We start from the raw sequence: 17,244 nt of genomic DNA on the forward strand, positions 1-17,244 counted from the left end.
CTAGCAATTCATCTTCCTGACAGAACCAACAAACGGTTTTCATTGGACCTCCATACATGTACAATACTGTCGAGCTGATACTACACGAAAAAGTCATCTTTCGACCAGTAAATATCTCAAAGCGTGAGACCACAACTAGTACACGTGTATTTTGTGGTCTCAAGCTTTGAGAACCAGCCATGATTCAAATGGTCAAAATTAGTCCATATTTACGGGTCGAAAGATGACCTTTTTCGTGTCGTATCAACTCGACGGTATTGGACAACTCTCTCTTCAGTGAACCTGTCTACAGTGGCCAAATGAACTTATCAACTCTTTTGATAAACCAAACATTCGTTTCCGCTGCCCATCAAAGTTAGTTTAAAAAACTAACCCCCTTCTCTATTTGTTACCAAAAAACACCTTTGCTGCAGGCTAAATGCTCTCTTGCTTGGAGTTGCAAACCTGCAAGTTAGAGTTCAAATTTGCATCTGCAATGAATGATAGACTGCTCAGCATCATCGTTCAAGATTTGCTGCTCAACCAATGTTAGCCTGCGTAGCTGGCGGTATTGTAGGCGCGCGCGCGCGAATTAAAGTTTTGGCGGCGGAGCCGCGCGCGCCTACAATACCGCCAGCTACGCAGGCTAAACCAATGTTAAAACGTGTTCCATTTTGCAACACTGTACTGGTTAAAATTGGTTGCTAAAATCTTAAACCAGAAGCCTGTTTGCTGTTGAAACCGAGTTCTTTTGTAAATAAATACCATTAAAACAGCAAAAATAAAGCTTGGAAAAAAGATATCTGCCCTATTCCAGGCAATGCACCCACTGTACTTCACAGACAAACACCTTTTGTAGACACTGCAGAGGTGATGCAAAAATTTATTGAAGTTTGAAAATATAACAGGGTGATATTAAAATAACACAGTAAAATCTAAAGATTTGAAGTAACTTATCAAGGAAGAGTGTTTCATCCGATTTCCAAACAACGAGAAGTGGGTTGATGAAACGGGCACAATCAAATTTTTTTTCAACCAACTCTGAGGTGTTTGGAAATCGTACAAAACACACTTTCGAGTGTTTGGTATAGCTTCTAGAACCACTAACAATTCTTGGAGAAATTCAGAGCAAAAGTTCACCAAATGTTATGATCTGAACCACCTTCACGGTAGTGATTCTTTGTTTTTACTTTATGCATTATTAATGAGTTTGAGAAATGTATTTTCCCAGCTGCCAAGTTTGTCTTTAGGTAAGAGGTTTGTTTTGCCTCAAAGATGAAGGATTGTTAGTGTCAGCCTCTGAATCATCCTCAGTCATGAGAATGTGAGAAGCATGACCGCAGGGAGCATGAGGGGTGATGAGGAAATGAGTCAGCTTCAGCCTGTAGTAAATTCAGTTTGAATTAAAAGAAAAATTTACATGCACGTATGGAAAAAATGTGTTCATTGCATTAGTGGACGAATGGTATTTCAATAATTATATAACCATAATTTAAGAGTTAGTCAGCGTGAGTATTTTAAGTTCCCCCGCAGCACACTTTTAAGCAGAATTTGGAAAAAGAATAAATTATTAATTTTCAGTTCATTTTCCATGAATTTCATTATATAGCTAGTGAAATCGGGATTCTCAGACACCATTGGGTTAAAAGCTTGCTGGAAGCCTCAACAAAATACTTTATGTCCATTTGATAGCATGCTTACATTATTATTAATATTGAAGGGTTTTCTACAAAAAGGGCGTATATCGCTTTTTTGGCCAAAAAGTCAGAAAAGCGAAAACTTGCTCAGTTTTAGTATGCACTGCAGATTTTCTGCCCTAAACCTCTAAAGCTGCCATTACATATTGAAACTTTTCGCTGAAACTTGTTTGCAATGGCGAACGAGACCAGTTTCATGAAGTGGTGTTGCATGATGTAACTCTTGTTTTTTCACCACCGCGACCGTTGCGAGCCGTTCCAGAAGTAGAAAGCAGTTCTACTTTTTGTGAAACTTGTCTGGCAATGGAAGTTTGAAAAAGTTTCACGAAACCAACCATGTTACACGGTGCAATGCCTGCTGAAACTTGTTTCGCAGCGCCGTTGCACACAAGTTTCAGCTAAAAGTTTCAACATGTAATGATGGCTTAAGGTATAAGATTTTTTTATGCAAAGGCTAATAAACTAGGAATTTTGCCTTCGCTTTAATGTAGTGACAGTTTCATGCGAACAAATAATTTGAAATGTAGCTGAGCCTTTTGGAAAAAAAAAAAACCCAAATATTTAATCCAAAAAAAGTCTCACTCTGCAGTTCATACTAGAATTGGGGAAGCTTGAAAGTTTTTCTGAATTTTTTTGGCCAAAAACAGCAATATATTTCCCTTTTGCAGAGACCCCTTCAATAATAATTATTATACCTCACTAAACGAGGACTTTATAAATTAAAATAAAATGATAAAATAAGATAAAATAAAAATAAAATAAAACAAATGTCTGTACATTTTTCCTGGAAGCCTACACAGTATCTGACTAAGATTTTACATAAAAAATTGATGTATGGACAATTAAATTTTGAGCCCAATCACATCACTCAAAGTTGAGCAAAACATCTTTGCCCTTCCATCTTTAGTTTGCTTTTCATGACTTTTGTTTCAGTTTCAAATGTTACAGAAAATATTAATTTTCACATCAAATTCCATATAAGCCCCCACTCCACCCCCACCCCCCTCCCCCCAAAAAATGCATTTTGTACATAGTCTGTCCTATTTTCAAAATAGTAGATTTTACTGTGATGGTCTGTTCAATTCACTATATTTTAGACCTCTCTCCTAATAAACAGCTTTCAGAACATTTTTCGTGGGTGCTTATGCATGAGAAGTTCAACTATATATAATTTACTGGAATGGAATATGTCCCACAGGAATGCATCCTAAATCTCTTTAGACATAATGTCAGCTAGTGTATCACTATAGTAACATTCCACATCCCTATTGAGATTCCACTGACATGTTCGCAACTCAAGAAGCTCTAACAACAGGCATCTTGTCTTAGCAGTTGCATCAACAGCAAGAATGGTGTCTCTTATTTTCCCAACAAGCTCATCCATTTTTCCCTAAAACAGAAACAACCATATGTAAATTAATAGACAAACTAAATTCAAACTGATGGATGCATTTTTCAGTCAGTGACATAGGTATACTTGGAAAAAGAATATCTGAGTTCTCCCTACAGGATTTTGACCTACAACTGTATGAAGAATTTGGTTAAGGGGGAAGGAACAGGGAATACAGACCCAATACAGAGGATGGGAAGTATGGCATTTAGACACCCGTGCCTTCCAGCACTTCAAGTAAGGCTTATAGCATTGGTAACCTGCATGGGAAGTGTAAATTGGGGAGGAAGAGGGGAGTGAAAAAAAGTGCTTTTTTTTCTCTCACTTTTGCTCACTCCCCCTCCCCATCCCTGATTATGCCCGCTATGCAAGCTACAAGAAATGATAACCAGCCCTCAGCACAACAGAAGTAGTGGTAGAAAACACTGAGTCTGAAGGGGTCTTCAGGGAAAGTTAATGTGAACTAGGCAGCAAATCAGTCTGTAGGTGGCAAAACTGGCAGCTACCAGTACATTTTGAGAGGGCTATATAAGCCGACCTGGCTTGTTTGGTTTGGTTACAGAATCTACAAGCCTCTTATTGTGACTCACCTGGTCAGTGGTCTCTAAAAGCTTCCCCACGGTCTTAAACTGCTGGTAAAAGCAGTCTATTTCATCTTCTTCCTCCTCTTGGCTTGCAGTATCTCCTTCTCTCAACAATTCACTCATTGTTTCGTACACTGCTCCAGCTAAGGGCTTCAGTGGAGCCTGTCTAGTACGCAGGTGATTGAAAAGTTCGCATATTAAACCCACCAATCCGATCCATTCACTTTTTGATTTCTTACGAATACTCTCTCTGTCTTTGTAATTTTCTTGGGTGGTTTTGAGCAGACAACCTCTAAAAGCATTTCCACATGACTCCTCAGAGCAAAGCTTGTTGGCCATTGTCGCAGCTAGCGGTGCAAATTCACTGTCTTTCATAGTTCGTTGACTTAAAAGGTCGACGACTTGTTTGATTTTCGTGGAAGAATCCGATGAAGATACCTGTATGTACTTTGTCAATACCTTCACTTTCTCGTCCACATTTCCTTTCTTCAAATCGCTGAGAAGCTTTTCCAAATCGAATTCTTCAGCCGTTTTGTCGCTTGAAGACCCATTCTTATGTTCATCGGCAGTTTCTCCTGGTCTCGTTTGCGTTTTCGGGACTCCAAAACCTCTACCTCTACCAATCCCACGACCTCGTGCTCCAACGGACGCCATTTTGAACACAGAAAGAAATCACAAAGATTCCTAGCTGGGGCAGTGTAAAATTAGTATTATCTTCTCTTTCTTTCCAACAACTGTATGGGTTAAAACTCAATAAATTTTGGCTAGTCCTTATACTTTGTAACAGCTAAAATGAGATGAACTGTCTCTATGTACCCCAATTGTAATATTTTGGGTGTTAGCTTTACTGATTGTTGCAATCCCAACCCCCACCCCTCTAGTAAATTTCGTAGCAATACCAAGAATCCCTTTCGGTTCTTCATTTCAAGATGGCGCTCGAAGTTGAGTCTGCAGAGTGAGTACAATTTCTTGTCGTTATTTGTGCAAATGAAGCTCTGGTTTGTCCTTATCTACCTTAAATCAGATCTTAGGGTACTTGTATAGTATGTTTGAGGCGACAAAATATTCGACAAAGTTAGTTATCCTGTGAAATGATCCCAGCTGTGCGCAGTTGAAATGCAAAGATTCATGACAGTAGATCATCACTGGAAAACAAAGCAATGTTATTCTCTTTTGTGCGATTGGGATACTTATACAGAATAATTCTTCCTCCCCTCTGAAAAGCTAGATAAGCCTGATATCTGCTTCTCGAACCAGTCAAACAGCTCCGATCAAGTGGTTTTAATGATTGAATTGTAAATGAATGAAGCCTAAGCTATTAAATATTCAATTCAAGCGAAAAGCAACAGTATCTGGTTAATTAGAAGTATTGAATTCTGTCCTGAGAAAATTGTTTTCAGCACTGCAAATTGAGTGACTCCAGTCACTTTAACACCATACCAAAGGAGCCGGGTTTTTATAGGATGAGGGTTCTGACAAAGGGGATATAAGGATCATTGATTGATTTTGAGCACTTGATGCTCTACGATGTGGCCTTTCTGACTAGTTTGATTTGAAAAAAAAAATGTTGAGATGTTGAAGTGGGTGGTTGTTATAGTGTAGTAGTTAGCAGCCAGTAATGTAAGGAGATGAAAGTCCTTTCATCTTTATCATTTTGCTTAAAATGCTGTAATCATCACTTTGTAATGAACAAAATGATGGAACTCTTCATTTTCCTGCAAATTTAGTGGTTGCGTTTTATTTTTATCACATACCAACAAGTTAATGTAATGTTATGTCTGAATGCATTTACCTGTATTATAGCCAATGATTAATAACAGGATACCCACTGGGTTTCTGCTCTGGTGGGTGTCTTGTCTTATCAAAAGAACTGTGTGGGCAGAAGGGGAAGTTCTCATTGTCCATTTACTTGAGTCACTCACCTGACTGTTTTTTCCCCTCTCTCATGACTGTAGATTTTCATTATTATCATTGTAGTTATTGACAAGTAATTATTACTTGAGGGGTGATCATACTGGCTGCATCAACCTACGTGCAATTTACATGTATCTTAATTTGCTGTATACTGTTCATGAAACTGATATTTTAAACTTAGGAATTGAACTGTATCACTCAGTCCCCCTTTGTTACAGAAACAAATTTAATCAAAGTCTTTAATGGTACATGTAGCTGAAAAAATCATTTGTCTCCAACACAGGTAACTACCATTCACTCTACAGTTTTAAATCTTGGTCTGAAAACCATAGTCTAACTTATCCCTGTGCTAATTTTTGCACTGCCTACACTGTTTAAAGGGAAGGGTGGAAAAGATTGTAGGGTGAATTACCAGGAGTTTGAAGTTCTACAGCGATCAGCTCAGTCTTCACATTGACAGCACAAATAAGGTCTCATGTTAAATTTATAATTTTATAATATGTAATAACTTTATAATTACATTGCATTAATTTTGGTTTTTGATTTAAATGACAGTGTGATCCGATTGATCCAACAATTTCTTAAGGAAAACAGCCTTCCAAGAACTCTGGCAACATTGCAGGTAAAATAATTATATCATGATTATGTATTGTTTCTCTTTATTAATTAACCTCTTTTCACAGCCTAAAATCTATTATTTAAGACAATCAATTGGGTAGTATCAATATCAGATTTTATTAAAGCCTTTCTCTGTGTGCGTGTGCGTTTGCAGGAAGAAACAGGAATCACCTTGAATACTGTTGATAGTGTGGAAAGTTTTATTGGAGAAATCAACAGTGGACATTGGGACACTGTGCTGCAGGCCATACAACCACTTAAATTACCAGACAAGAAGCTTATTGACCTATATGAGCAGGTATTGTGCACAAATGCCGCTGCTATAGACATTCATGTACAAAAGGTTTAAGGTTTAAGGTTTTTATTATTGTGCACTATTTCAATGGCTCACAACAAAAGGAAGTTACAATATATAAGAAAAGTAATATAAAGATAGCATTAAATTACATAAATGTGAAAAGTTTTAATAAACGTGAAAAGTGAAAACAAACGTAAAATGCAGTTTCTGTTTTTTACATAAGTCTAGTTGTTTATTAGCTTTCAATGCAGACATGATTAAGCAATTTGCAGTAGCCTGGTTGCTAATATTAGTAATTTTGTAACATTACTGCTTAAGGGCCATGTACTGTAGTACATCCTTACCTCTTTGTTTATTTCTCTCCTTAGTAGTATGTTGTTCTATTACTTGTGCTAATCACAGGAAGTAACTTACAGCCATTCAATGTACATTGCACATTTAATTGTATGCCCATAAAAACCTCTTTAGCCATAAGCCATTTCCAAGTTTTACATCTTGCTAACATCTTACATCTTGCTGACAGTAAAAGGTTATCATTATTTTAATAATTTTTTTTTATTATTCAACATGGAAAGCTAGTTGTTTGGCTTGTCTAGGGAAAACAAGTATGATTTAAACAAAACCTTTTGCAAAATGGTTCATGCTAATGAACTATTTACATGTATTTTAGATTGTTCTGGAGTTGATAGAGTTACGTGAACTAGGAGCTGCCAGATCATTATTACGTCAAACAGATCCAATGATCATGTTGAAGCAGCAACAGCCTGATCGATACCTTCATCTAGAAAACATGTTGGCTCGCTCATACTTTGATCCTCGAGAGGTGAGTGATATCTTATGTCTTTCTTTTCACTGTGCTTGTTTTCAAATAATTTTGAAGTGAAATTGTGCAATGTTAATATTTTTTCATTATTGTAACTTTAAGGCTTACCCTGAAGGTGGAAGTAAAGAGCGCAGGAGAGCAGCTATTGCACAAGGTAATTATTAGTGTACAGGATAGGGTTCTCATTAATTAAGGATCTAGAAGTAGTGCTCAGTGTTCCAGTGAGATAATTTTCAAAGTCAAGGAGTCAATGAAGAATTTTGAGGGGTCAATAGGTGTGGTTCTCTCCTAATCTTCTTAAGTTCACCATTCAATTTGTTGTGTCAGGAAGCCAGCTTTGTTGGGTTTTCCACTTAAAACACTGGAAGTAAGTGGTTTGGTGAATGAGTATTTATACAGATTTATTAAATGGGTACAGTGTAAGCCTTTTTGCTGATACATGTAAGTAGGCAACTCAAGATTTGACATAACTGTTTTTTTAGCCAGCTTCGAGCAGTTACTGAGAACACTGCAGTAACCAGATAAGTGTCGATGGGATAGTGATACACTGCCCTGTTGGGGCTGCTAATAACCAATCAGATTATACAATGCTGTTGTTTCACAGTCGTATACTTAACAACTGTGTGTTGCTGGATACAAGATAATAGCCAACAAGGCATGTAGCACCAAGTTGGCTATAATCATATCATATGTAACAAGCGCGAGTGGAAGAATTGTTTTATTAAAAGCAACCGAGAAATATCGCTTGATCTTGCTGATTTCGCATTCCAAGAACAACCAGAATGTACATAGTAACCATTTAATGGTTGCTGTTTCTCGGACATGGTTTAATGGCTGATATACCATGGCTGCTGGGCCAATCAAAACTCTGGAATTGCATTACCCAATGATCATTTTTTTATTTTTTAAAAATAAATTTAAAATTAATGTATCAGTAGTTATGATTAATATGTCTACCCTAGAATGGTTTTTTTGTGCAGAAAAGGAGGAGGAGATGTTTCATGTTAATGTGACAGGTAAAATCACCATAAAAAAAAAAAAAAACATTCTGTGACTGATAGATTTCCATGTTATCTTGCAGCTTTGTCAGGAGAGGTATCAGTAGTGCCGCCGTCTCGTTTGCTGGCCCTGCTTAGTCAGGCGCTCAAATGGCAGCAGTACCAGGGTCTCCTCCCGCCGGGAACAACCATTGATGTGTTCCGTGGGAAAGCAGCAGTGAAGGATGAAGAGGAGGAGAGGTACCCTACACAGCTCAACAGGACTATCAAGGTACAATGTACTTTTAATTCGTTTAAGCTGTTGTGTAGAGCAGTTTCCAATAATATTATTGAGTGTCGTAGAACCAAAACCAAAGTAATATTATTACTCTGGCCAATCGCAACAGATATAAACAACACAATGAGCCAATCAGAATTCAAAGGAAATACATGTAACTGCTCCCAAGGGTGGGAAAACGCGTGTGGCGAAAACATGATTGGTTTTGGTTTGAATTCCCATTGGTTGAGAAAGTGGCGCAAGTTTTGTTAACCAATCACAGAGCCTAGTAATGCAAAACCAAAGCATATGCGAAATTACTTTCGACACTCAATTGAAAACTGCTCTAATCTACACACTCTTTAATTATTGAACATGGCTGATGATACACTGTAATTACAAAGTCATGGGTGAAGGGGTAAGCCAATAGCCATAGATACAATGTATGTGTACTACGGCACAGATCTGTGTCATGTATCAGTATAGTAAAGAACTTTTGCAAGTGGCAATGGCAAAAGTATGTTGCAGTTTTGTTAAAACTTGCAAAGTTGGATGTACAGTGTAGACCTTGTGAAAGTTGAAATAGTATATATGCACAGTAACTGTGATTGCAATGAAATGCTATCAATGTCCATTGTAAAATCTACAGCTGTACCAGATGTTTAATGAGAGTGTTCCATTTACGCTACCAAATTGCAACCAAATTCAGATAATTTTCCTTAAACATTTGGTTGCTTTTGTGACTCTGATTGGAGTTGTGTTGTCCTTCAGTTTGGATCCAAATCACACCCTGAGTGTGTCAAGTTCTCCCCAGACGGCCAGTACCTGGTGACAGGAAGTGTTGATGGTTTCATTGAAGTGTGGAACTTTACGACAGGAAAGATCAGAAAGGATCTGAAGTACCAGGCTCAGGATAACTTCATGATGATGGACGACTCCGTTCTTTGTCTATCGTTCAGTCGAGACAGTGAAATGTTAGCTAGTGGTGGACAGGATGGAAAACTGAAGGTATGTATTAATGAAACAAATATCTTTTCCTTGCCAATTAGTCTGTAATAGCTTGCTTTAACATAACATTCTGATCGAACTGTCAAGACCATGAACAAATAAAATGTCACTCCACTTGAAGAACATGAATTTCAAACAAATTTGTCTGTTAATGTAACAAAGACGAGGAGGCAAATGTTTTTATGCTTGGTCATGTAGTAAAAAAAATGTATTTAGTTTATCACAAGCAAGAAACGGTTAATGGCCTTCTTTTTCAGAAGATTTTAAAGAGTGTAAAACATTGTGCGTCATCATTGAGGTGATTTTTGTTTTGCATGCCTCATATACATTACTCTACTCTGAAAGTTCTTTGTTCCTTGATAGAAAAGACATGTTTAAGGGAACTATGTGTATTTAACAAGTTGGCCACTCTATCACGGGAGGCCAGACCTTGCTGTTGGTTGTTAATTAAAATTTAATAATTTTATTTTTCAGGTATGGAAGTTCCAAACAGGACAGTGTTTGCGACGGTTTGAAAAGGCTCATGCCAAAGGTGTAACTTGTGTAACGTTCTCTCGTGATGCCAGCCAGCTTTTGAGTGGTTCATTTGACATGACAATAAGGTGAGATGTACCAGGGCCTGTCTCTCATTGTAATGCAATCTTAAGTAACCATGTGAAATGGTTATGAGCAAGGGAATTGACTATGAAACAAGAGCAGCTCGTGGATTGATTTGTGTCCAGCCTGTTTATGTGCACATGTGGGTTCCACTGGTCTGAGAACTGTCTTTTGTGTTTATAGGCACCATTCAAAATATTACAGTCAATTCATGTCACCCGTGACCAGTATTTCTGAGAATGAAATGAACATTCGAATTATTTTCTCTTTGTAATGTCCGACATGTGAATGGAATGTTGAACATTTCTCAGGAAATCTTTCCGAAAAAGACGCATTTAAAAAAAAAAGATTCAAAAATACTTGGGAAACAACTGTTATTCTTGAAATACTTAATGCTGTAACGTAAAAAAAAATTCATAGCTTTAAATCGTCAATAAACTAGGGAAATTTCTACGGGAACTCTGAAATCTTGTTGGTGATGTTCAAAACTGACATGTAAATTTCAAAACTCCGTTCAAATTTCAAAAATACCGGTCACGCGTGACGTGGATTGACTGTAAAATTCAACTTGATATTGAGTTCCAGAGGACACAAACAAACAGAAATGGAATAAACATGATGATCAATTTCCTTTGTTTCTACTAATTCATCTTAGCCTCATTGTCAAGCTGATTTTTTGATGTATCGAAAGGAGCCTGCTCTGAAGGTTGTTTTGTGCTGAAAATGAACAAATTAGTTGCAACGAATAAGTTAGTTGCAATAAATTAGTTGCAACAAATTTAATAAAGTTAAAGTTAAATTACATGTAGGTGGCCATGTCTGCTGGTTTCAGTTTTTGACCCTTTTGTTGTAATTACTTTCGTAGAATGCATGGCCTCAAATCAGGAAAGACGTTGAAGGAATTCCGTGGACATACATCGTTTGTAAATGATGCCATTTTCACAACAGATGCCCATAATATTATCAGTGCCAGCAGTGATGGAACAGTTAAGGTACAACTTACAACAGCAATATTAGAGAGATTAAGAATCACTTTTATGGTAAACATGAGATTTGCGTTACTTTATGTTTTCTTGAAAAAAATAGTACACAGCTGAGAATAGTGTTAAATGTTTCTGAGCATTGATGCTACTGCAAAACTACTTGATTTTACTGAGAAACTGAAAACAGCGGGAGGCAAATGTAGGGTTAACATGGTCACGTGGCAGTCATTTCTGCCATTTGCTGTAAACATAATCAAATCACTCTCTGATAACAACAACAGCATGCAACAATAATAACAACAAATACAATCCTTACTTGAATGTACTCTAACTTGTCATTATAGAATTTTACTATATATGAAACAATGAGAATAAATTAATAGTGGAGTATCAAAGTAACTATGCAGCTATGGTATTAATATTAAAATCAAAGTCATGTTAATCAATCAGCACTTACCATTATAGTACAGAAAAATCTGTTTTCCTGGGTGTGTGTACAGACAAAAAAGAATTTTCGTTTGTCCATTATTCAGTGGAGAATTTTGCATTGAAACAACATTGTGGATTTGGAGCTTAGCTTTTCCTTAACTGCTTTTCACAAATTTTGTTCCCCAGCTAAATGAAATGTTTTTGCGTGGTTGTGTGTATACATCAGCAAACATCATCATATTTCCTTTTTGTCATCAGCTATGGAATATAAAAACAACAGAATGTCTTCACACATTCAAGCCATCAGTAGGAAGTGTGGCAACTGACATCACTGTTAACTCAGTGCATGTGATGCCAAGGAATCCAGAACAGTTTGTGGTGTGCAACAGAACAAGCACTGTTCTTGTAATGAACATGCAAGGACAGGTCAGTATCATCAACAGTGTACCAAAAAAAGTATTAATCAAATGGTTACAACATTACAGAAACCATAAAATGATGTCTCCGTGGGAAGAGCTTGGCTTTAAAACAGCAGCAGCAAGAGTACTTAGCCTATTTCCTTGAATTATTATATTATAATAGCCAAGGGGGGTGTTCTTTTATATGCTTCAATCTAAAGAGGGTGATTTTTGGAGGTAACTTTTAATGTTTTATTGCAAAGTTATGCAAAAAGAGGGGCACTTATTAAATTCAACAGGACAATCATAAAAATAGTATTCTTAAGTGCTATTTAGGAAAATACATGTACGGTTATGTATTTTCTTGTTATGTTGAAGTATTTACCTATTAAAGAACAGTAATGGAAATTGTTTATACAAGTTGCTGGTGTTTTATCACTTAAATGTACATGAATTGCATCTGTCACAGTCTGCAGACATTTAATACAGTAATCTTCAGGTGCTACTGACACTAAGGAAAGAAATCTATATTTTTTAATTTTAATACAAACTGATGTCATAATTATCCATTCAGATTGTGCGTAGCTTCACCAGTGGTAAAAGAGATGGAGGTGACTTTGTGTGCTGCACCCTCTCCCCCAGGGGAGAATGGATCTACTCTGTAGGGGAGGACATGGTCATGTACTGTTTTAGTACCATGACAGGGAAACTGGAACAGTCATTGCAGGTATGAGTATAAACTGTATACCTGCCAACTCTCACGCATTATGCGTGAGTCTCACGCCTGGGGACTAGAGACATCGATCTCACGCGTCAAGGACAATTTCTCACGCCTGACTCACAAATCCGGACGAGTTGTTCTAAAAAATCTTCATTTCATTTCAGATTTGTTATGTATTTATCTTTGCACCCTATAACAATCGCAAAAGCTTTCAAATGTCTACAATCCGTTTGAATCATAAGTGTTCAAAAGTCGTCGGAATATCGTCGGACATTTTCGGCAACGTTCGGAAGTCTTCGGAAAATCATCGGAAATATTCGGAAGTAGCTCGGACGTTTTCGGAAATCCCGGTCATGACGAGACAAAAATCTCACGCGTTTGACTCGGAAAAAGTTGGCAGGTATAAAACTGTATGATGTATAGATGTACCGGTATGCCTTTTGGACATTAAACCACTTTCACAGTAGATTGTAGTATATCAGGTTCACTTTGGAATAAAATAATGTTTAATCCAAAAGGGGTGTGAGGGAAATGGCTGAATGACGTTCACTTGCATAACAGTGGAGAAGGGGTTTTTTTAACCTTTTTCTTCCTGTGGAGTTACTGTGATGAATGTGTCCTGGTGTGGCTCATAATAAACCATCTGGAAGCAACAGTCACACTACACAGCCATGTGGCATGGACAGTATTTCATGCATATGTGATCTCTCCACACACATTGCTGAGACTGTTGTACAGTACCAGCCACAGCTACATGTACACATGGATAGTATGGGGCTGGCACTTAAAGGGGTGCCTTTGCACCTGCCTGAGCAGTAAAGGGTGACTGATATATGGCTTTTGGGTCGTTTGGTGCCTGATGGAAATGCCATGCTGATGAAACTGAATAAGGGTAAAACAGCTGTCCATCGCTGCCACTGCCGAGGTGATATGGCTGTGCGCATGTGTGAGGTACTGGTCATATGTGGAGCTGAGTAGTGTGGTAGTTTATTATGGCTCATAATGTTATGAGGTTTTTGAACCAGTATCATTTAAGGACGGTGCCTGCTAATACCGAAGTATTTTTGTGCAGTTTATGACTATGCGGGAAAAGCAAATCTTAGCAAGGGCTATTGGAATCCAAAAAAAAAAATTGGGGGTAACCATTCATTTTTCAGAGATAACTAAGCAATAATATCTCTAAAAAGCGGCAAAATATAAAACAATGTATGGGATCTTTTCCTAACTTGAAGCTTAATTATCTCTGAAAAATGCATGGTTACCCCCAATTTTCTTTTGAGATACCAAAAGCATTTGCTAAGTTCTGCTTTCTTGGTATAGTTTTAAACTGCGCTAAAATATTCCTGTATTAGTAGGCACCACCCATAGGAAACCTGAGTATCTCGAGATGCGCAGAATGTATGCGCAGTAACAATAGTAGGCACCGTCCTTAATGCAGCCTCATGCGTCACTGGGGACCTCAAGGACGAGTGAGTGTGATCATTTAAGTGATCTTCCTTTTACTGGCCTGAGATGATAGCATAATTTTTCTTGGGTGGACCGTGGTTCAACAGTGAGAAAAAGCTGTACACAGCCTAGTCAATGGAGGTACCTACTCTGCCATCTACAGCCATGCTGGGTTGCCAGTTATATTTAAAATATGTTAGTCTCTTTTACCATGGCACCAAAATGGGCCTCCTCTATGAAAGGACTAAAGGTACAGGTTGCTTACTCGCACTGCATATTTTGCTTGAACTTTAGGTTCATGACAAGGATGTGATTGGTGTAGAACATCATCCCCATAATAACCTGATCTCCACCTACAGTGAAGATGGACAGCTTAAACTGTGGCAGCCATAGATTTGTCAAAAGAGAGCGATATCCTTGACACAAGAGTGCACACCTGTCATTTATGGATGCTGCTTGAGGAAGAGAAGGAAACAGGGAATGTAAATTTTTGGTGTACACGTTATGGGTCAACTTGAATCTGCTGACAGGTGAATAAGTACTGACGGTGGTTGAAACTGTTGCACATTTGACAAACAACTGTTGTTCTCGACTGACTCATGGATACTCGTGCATCACTTTAATAGTTTGAACTATCGAGTTCAATAGAAATGAATTTCTGAGGTCATTCCCTGACTGATTCCTAGTGCTTAAAAGTATATTTAACGATTCCAGCCTCCCTTACAGAAAATGGTAGAAAATGTTGCACACCAACCCTGACTCATATAGGGCTTTTCTTAAGTAAGCTGTTTTTATAAATTCACTGGAAACTTCATGTTGTCCTTCTTGAAGTGAGAACCCCTGATAGTGCCTTGGGGTTTACCACAGTGCAGTTAAGTTAAGAAGCAACATGGGAAGGTGGGAATTTAAGGAGTGTAACTTGTTTTCATTGAAGTGTAAATATATCATTGTTAACTAATGAGTAAACATTTTATACGTGTAAACCTTTTTAACTCAAGTACGAGCTAGATGTTACTTCGTGGAATTCAGTAGTTTAATTTAACAATATAATTAAAATTGTTTGTTCCAACACTGGAGTGTCTAACTTTAACTATTAAAAACTGAGTCATTGTATAATGCAATTTGAGGGATTTGATTGGCTTAGCGGCCATGGTATATGAGCCATTATACCGTGGCTGAGAAATGGCGACCATTAAATTGCCTGCTGGTTGTTCTTGGGCAGCGAAATTAGTAAGATCAAGCAATTTTTCGTGATTGTTTTTAATAAAACAATTATTCCACTCGCGCTTGTTGGAAATGAGATGATTATAGCCAACTCGGCACTACGCACCTCGTTAGCTATCTATCATCTCATATCCCACGCGCGCTCGTGGAATAATTGTTAGTTAGCCCCATTACAGGTTAAGATAACAGTTACTATCTTATTGACTGACTATCTTATCTTAGTGCCTGCTATGCATGTAGGGATTTTCTTTCTAAGACCCCCCTACCCCTCTGGAGATTCCAATTTAGCTTCATATTCCCTTTACATATGTTGGCCATTGAAACACACCCCCCTGAAATTTCAAGTCCCTTCCAGGGGGTGGTGGGGGGAGAACTGAACAATTATGTTTTCAAGTGTTCTGTTGGTTTCAACTGCTATTCGTTGGCCTATAGTATAAGCAAAGTAAGACTGAGCAGTTGTTATCTATCTACTCTTGGTTTTGTGTGTTTTGAATCTTGATGTAATTTGCTTTTCTGTAATCTTTCATGGTATTTGACTGAAAGGCGAAACCAGTCAAATGCATTTACAGTTGTGTAAATTGACCCTTGTGTTCCTGAATAAAACAATTTGAACTCAAAGAATGCTGTGTTTAACACTTTATTTTATTAGAAACAAACTTCTTACACAGATACAAAGCAGGTCAATCTGTTTTAGTTCTAAGTAGAACCACATATCCCCCAAATGTTGGTGGCTCCAAGACTTGAAATCCAATCAAAATTACAGCAAGGGAATGTGCGTGCACCCGAGCCTTGGTCTGAAATAGGTCCAAGGGTGCATTTCTAAAGACCTTAAGCCGCGGCCACACGAGCGATTTTTTGCTCGCGCAGGTGATGCGATTTTTTTAAACTTTGTCGCATCGCCAGCGCGAGATGAAAATCGCACGTGTAGCCACCCTCGAACTTGCGACGCGACAGGTGAAAAAATCGCGAGAAAAAAGTCGCTAGAATTGAAATTTTCGCGACAAAATCGTAGAGATAGCGCCCGTGTAACTGGCCACCCTGCAACTAAGCCTCGTCATCCGCAATAGCTTGGGAAACGCCGGGATAGTTAACAACTGAAATTTCCGTCAGAAGTTGATGGTAAAATCCTTGTTCCTTTCTCTTTGCGAGCCACGGACGGACCCACGTTAACCTTTTCTTAATTTTCTTCTTCCCTCGTTTGCTTTTTATCGTCAAGAAGAAGAATGCAAATAGGCGAAAAAACAATATCCTCGTCCGAAAGGGCCGTCCGCCATGTCTGTTTATAGCGCCAAGTCTCTTGAAGTATGCGATTCACGCGGCTTTCAATTTGTCGCCAAACTCGCTAGAATTTGTCACTCGTGTAGCCACCTTCTCGCGCTGGCGACGCGACAAAAATTTGAAAAAATCGCATCACCTGCGCGAGCAAAAAATCGCTCGTGTGGCCGCGGCTTTATAAGTAATATAAGTAATGTACTTGCATTATTTTTACTTTTTATCATGCTAACTTGAAACACAAGGCCTCTTAGAGAAATTGTGATTTCCACTATACTGCGACATAATGGGGTTAAAAAGAAAATTAATGATGATGACCACCAAGACTACAATAATATTTATTATTAAATAAGACTACATGCAGTTCCTTATTTTTCCTGGGGACAGCAAAGCCAGCAAACCATGTGTGCGTTTGGAAAACTGGCAATTCTTGCGTGGTCTCACATGATTCGCCTTTTTTTTTTAGTATCCTAAGAAAAATAAGAGACTGCTCATGGTCTACAATAATAATTTATTATTGTAGTATTAATTGACTATAATTACTTTACTATAAATTATAAAACTCTATCACAAAAATATTGAAATGTTACCTGACTTGGTAGTAACCTT

General features: G+C 37.9%; 3 protein-coding genes across 3 annotated transcripts in view; 2 read left to right on the forward strand and 1 right to left on the reverse strand.

Moving 5' to 3' along the window:
* The window catches only part of LOC146462070 (dipeptidyl peptidase 9-like), a 203,213-nt gene that overhangs the window by 144,752 nt on the left and 41,217 nt on the right, over positions 1-17,244 (forward strand). The gene's annotated exons all lie outside the window — the stretch shown is intronic.
* Positions 846-4,495, reverse strand: LOC146462086 (MIF4G domain-containing protein B-like). The gene is made up of 2 exons (XM_085086102.1): positions 3,657-4,495; positions 846-3,066 (listed from the first exon to the last, which is right to left on the reverse strand). Exons 1-2 carry the CDS (start codon positions 4,302-4,304, stop codon positions 2,884-2,886), a joined length of 831 nt encoding a protein of 276 aa, XP_084942228.1. The 5' UTR covers positions 4,305-4,495; the 3' UTR covers positions 846-2,883.
* On the forward strand, positions 4,565-15,210 carry LOC146462087 (WD40 repeat-containing protein SMU1-like). Its single transcript, XM_085086173.1, has 12 exons — positions 4,565-4,605; positions 6,120-6,186; positions 6,337-6,480; positions 7,151-7,303; positions 7,406-7,457; positions 8,385-8,572; positions 9,329-9,565; positions 10,040-10,167; positions 11,028-11,154; positions 11,833-12,000; positions 12,547-12,699; positions 14,434-15,210. Exons 1-12 carry the CDS (start codon positions 4,580-4,582, stop codon positions 14,530-14,532), a joined length of 1,542 nt encoding a protein of 513 aa, XP_084942299.1. The 5' UTR covers positions 4,565-4,579; the 3' UTR covers positions 14,533-15,210.

This window comes from Pavona decussata, unplaced genomic scaffold (assembly GCF_977016875.1).
Source record: "Pavona decussata unplaced genomic scaffold, jaPavDecu1.1 SCAFFOLD_192, whole genome shotgun sequence".
Taxonomy (NCBI): Eukaryota; Metazoa; Cnidaria; class Anthozoa; order Scleractinia; family Agariciidae; genus Pavona; species Pavona decussata.